Below are 2,765 nucleotides of genomic sequence, written 5' to 3' on the forward strand. Positions count from 1 at the left end.
ACTCACAGACACACACACACACACAGACACACAGACACACACACACACAAACAGACACACACACACAGACACACAGACACAGAGACACACACACACACGCACAGAGACACACAGAGACACAGACACACACACACACACACACAGACACACACACAGAGACACACACAAACAGAGGTCTTTGTTTTAAGCTAAAAGTCTTTTGCGTTTTTGACCGTATCGTCTTTGTGCTAAGCTAGGCCAGCAGTCTTTGTGCTAAGCTATGCTAGCAGTCTTTGTGCTAAGCTAGCAGTATTTCTTCTAAGCTAACAATAGTTATATGCTAGGTTAGTGGTCCTTTTACTAGGCTTATTGTCTTTGTGCTAAACTAGGCTTGCAGTCTTTGTGCTAAGCTAGGCTAGCAGTCTTTGTGCTAAGCTAAGCTAGCAGCCTGATCTGTCCTGTGGCTGCAGACACAACGGGAACATCCTGCTGGACTCGGAGGGCCACATCATCCACATCGACTTCGGCTTCATCCTGTCCAGCTCTCCGAGGAACCTCGGCTTCGAGACCTCCGCCTTCAAACTCACGGCGGAGTTCGTGGACGTGAGTCAGCGTTTTATTAATAACAGAGACCAAAGATGTCGTAAGATATTTATTGTTCGTCCCAAGGAAGGAAGGCTCTGTGATTGATTTTGTGTGTGTGTGTGTGTGTGTGTGTGTGTGTGTGTGTGTGTGTGTGTGTGTGTGTGTGTGTGTGTGTGTGTGTGTGTGTGTGTGTGTGTGTGTGTGTGTGTGTGTGTGTGTGTGTGTGTGTGTGTGTGTGTGTGTGTGTGTGTGTGTGTGTGTGTGTGTGTGTTCCAGGTCATGGGGGGTCTGGATGGAGACATGTTCCTCTACTATAAGATGTTGATTCTCCAGGGTCTCATCGCCGCCAGGAAGCACATGGAGAAGGTCCTTCAGATAGTGGAGATCATGCAGCAAGGTACTACACACGGTACACACTATATACACACTGTACACACTATATACACACAATAGACACTGTACACACTACACACTGTACACACTGTACACACAACACACACAACACACACGGTGCACACTGTACACACGGTACACACTACACACTGTACACCCTATATACACACACTGTACACACTGTACACCCTATATACATACTGTACACACTGTACACCCTATATACATACTGTACACACTGTACACCCTATATACACACTGTACACACTACACACTGTACACCCTATATACACACTGTACACACTGTACACACTACACACTGTACACCCTATATACACACTGTACACACTACACACTGTACACCCTATATACATACTGTACACACTGTACACACTACACACTGTACACCCTATATACACACTGTACACACTGTACACACTGTACACCCTATATACACACTATATACACACTGTACACACTATATACTAGAACTATACTAAGATCCTGCAGCAAGCTCCATCTGTATACTATACTCTACCACTGTACTACAACATACTGTATCATGACTTTCTATGATGTCACGCACCAGTGTAGTGACCCAGTATCCCCCCCCCCCCCCCCCCCCCCCCCCCCCCCCCCCCCCCCCCCCCCCCCCCCCCCCCCCCCCCCCCCCCCCCCCCCCCCCCAGGTTCCCACCTGCCCTGTTTCCATGGCTCCAGCACCATCCGCGGCCTGAAGGAGCGTTTCCACATGTCTCTGACGGAGGAGCAGCTGCAGCTGCTGGTGGAGCAGCTGGTGGACGGGTCCATGCGCTCCATCACCACCAAGCTGTACGACTCCTTCCAGTACGTCACCAACGGCATCATGTAACCATGGCAACAACACCGCCAGGCCCCATCACCACCAAGCTGTACGACTCCTTCCAGTACGTCACCGGCGGCATCATGTAACCATGGCAACAACACCGCCAGGCCCCATCACCACCAAGCTGTACGACTCCTTCCAGTACGTCACCAACGGCATCATGTAACCATGGCAACAACAACAGCAGCTGATTATTGGTGTAAACATGTACACGTTTTATCATGATAAATCTGTTCTTTGGACAAAAATACAGTATTTTCTGGAATGTAATTACAAAACATATATATATATATATGTATATATATACATATATATATATATGACATAATGCTTCTTTTAGGAAGAGACAATCTGTTTGAACGTGTTACTTTGTTGTCTTCTCGTCCAAATCTTTGTCCCATTTTTTTCAACACTACATAAAAAGTGAGCGAAATGTAGAAAAAACTACAAAAACGCAGAAATACAACGCTTGGACAATATGGGACAATATGGGACAACATGGGGACAATACGCGGACAACGTGGGGACAATGTGGGACAATATGCAGACAACATGGGGACAGTACGCGGACAATATGGGACAACATAGGGACAATGTGGGAACATGTGAGGACAACATGGGACGTGGGGACAACCTGAAGACAACGGCAGGTCAAAGTGTGGACATGGAGACAATGTGAGGACAACATTAAGACAACATGAGGACAACATTAAAACATGGGGACAACGTGAAGACAACATGAAGACAACATGGGGGTTAAAGGAGCACTACCATGGACGCAGAGCCAGAGACACTCAAACTTCCTTGAGTGGTTTTCCCGCCTTTTTTAATTCAAAATGGCTACCAAGCGTAACCCCCCCCCCCAACTGTGTGTATGTGTGACTCTGAGCTGAATCAGTGCTCTACGGTTACCTGGCAACGATATATATCATATTTACATATTT

The 2,765-nt window shown here is 47.1% G+C and overlaps 2 protein-coding genes across 2 annotated transcripts in view; one reads left to right on the top strand and one right to left on the bottom strand.

Annotated features, from left to right (window-relative positions):
* The window catches only part of LOC117957221 (phosphatidylinositol 4-kinase beta-like), a gene marked incomplete at its 5' end in the record, with an annotated part of 9,372 nt that extends 7,506 nt beyond the window's left edge, over positions 1-1,866 (top strand). Inside the window, 3 exons of the mRNA XM_034892818.1 lie at positions 424-582; positions 841-961; positions 1,646-1,866. Of these exons, the coding sequence (XP_034748709.1) occupies positions 424-582; positions 841-961; positions 1,646-1,827 (462 nt within the window). The remainder of the gene's footprint in view (positions 1-423; positions 583-840; positions 962-1,645) is intronic.
* The window catches only part of LOC117957220 (putative protein TPRXL), a 13,349-nt gene that overhangs the window by 9,937 nt on the left and 647 nt on the right, over positions 1-2,765 (bottom strand). The gene's annotated exons all lie outside the window — the stretch shown is intronic.

The sequence above is a fragment of the Etheostoma cragini genome, chromosome 14, assembly GCF_013103735.1.
Source record: "Etheostoma cragini isolate CJK2018 chromosome 14, CSU_Ecrag_1.0, whole genome shotgun sequence".
NCBI classification, from domain to species: Eukaryota; Metazoa; Chordata; class Actinopteri; order Perciformes; family Percidae; genus Etheostoma; species Etheostoma cragini.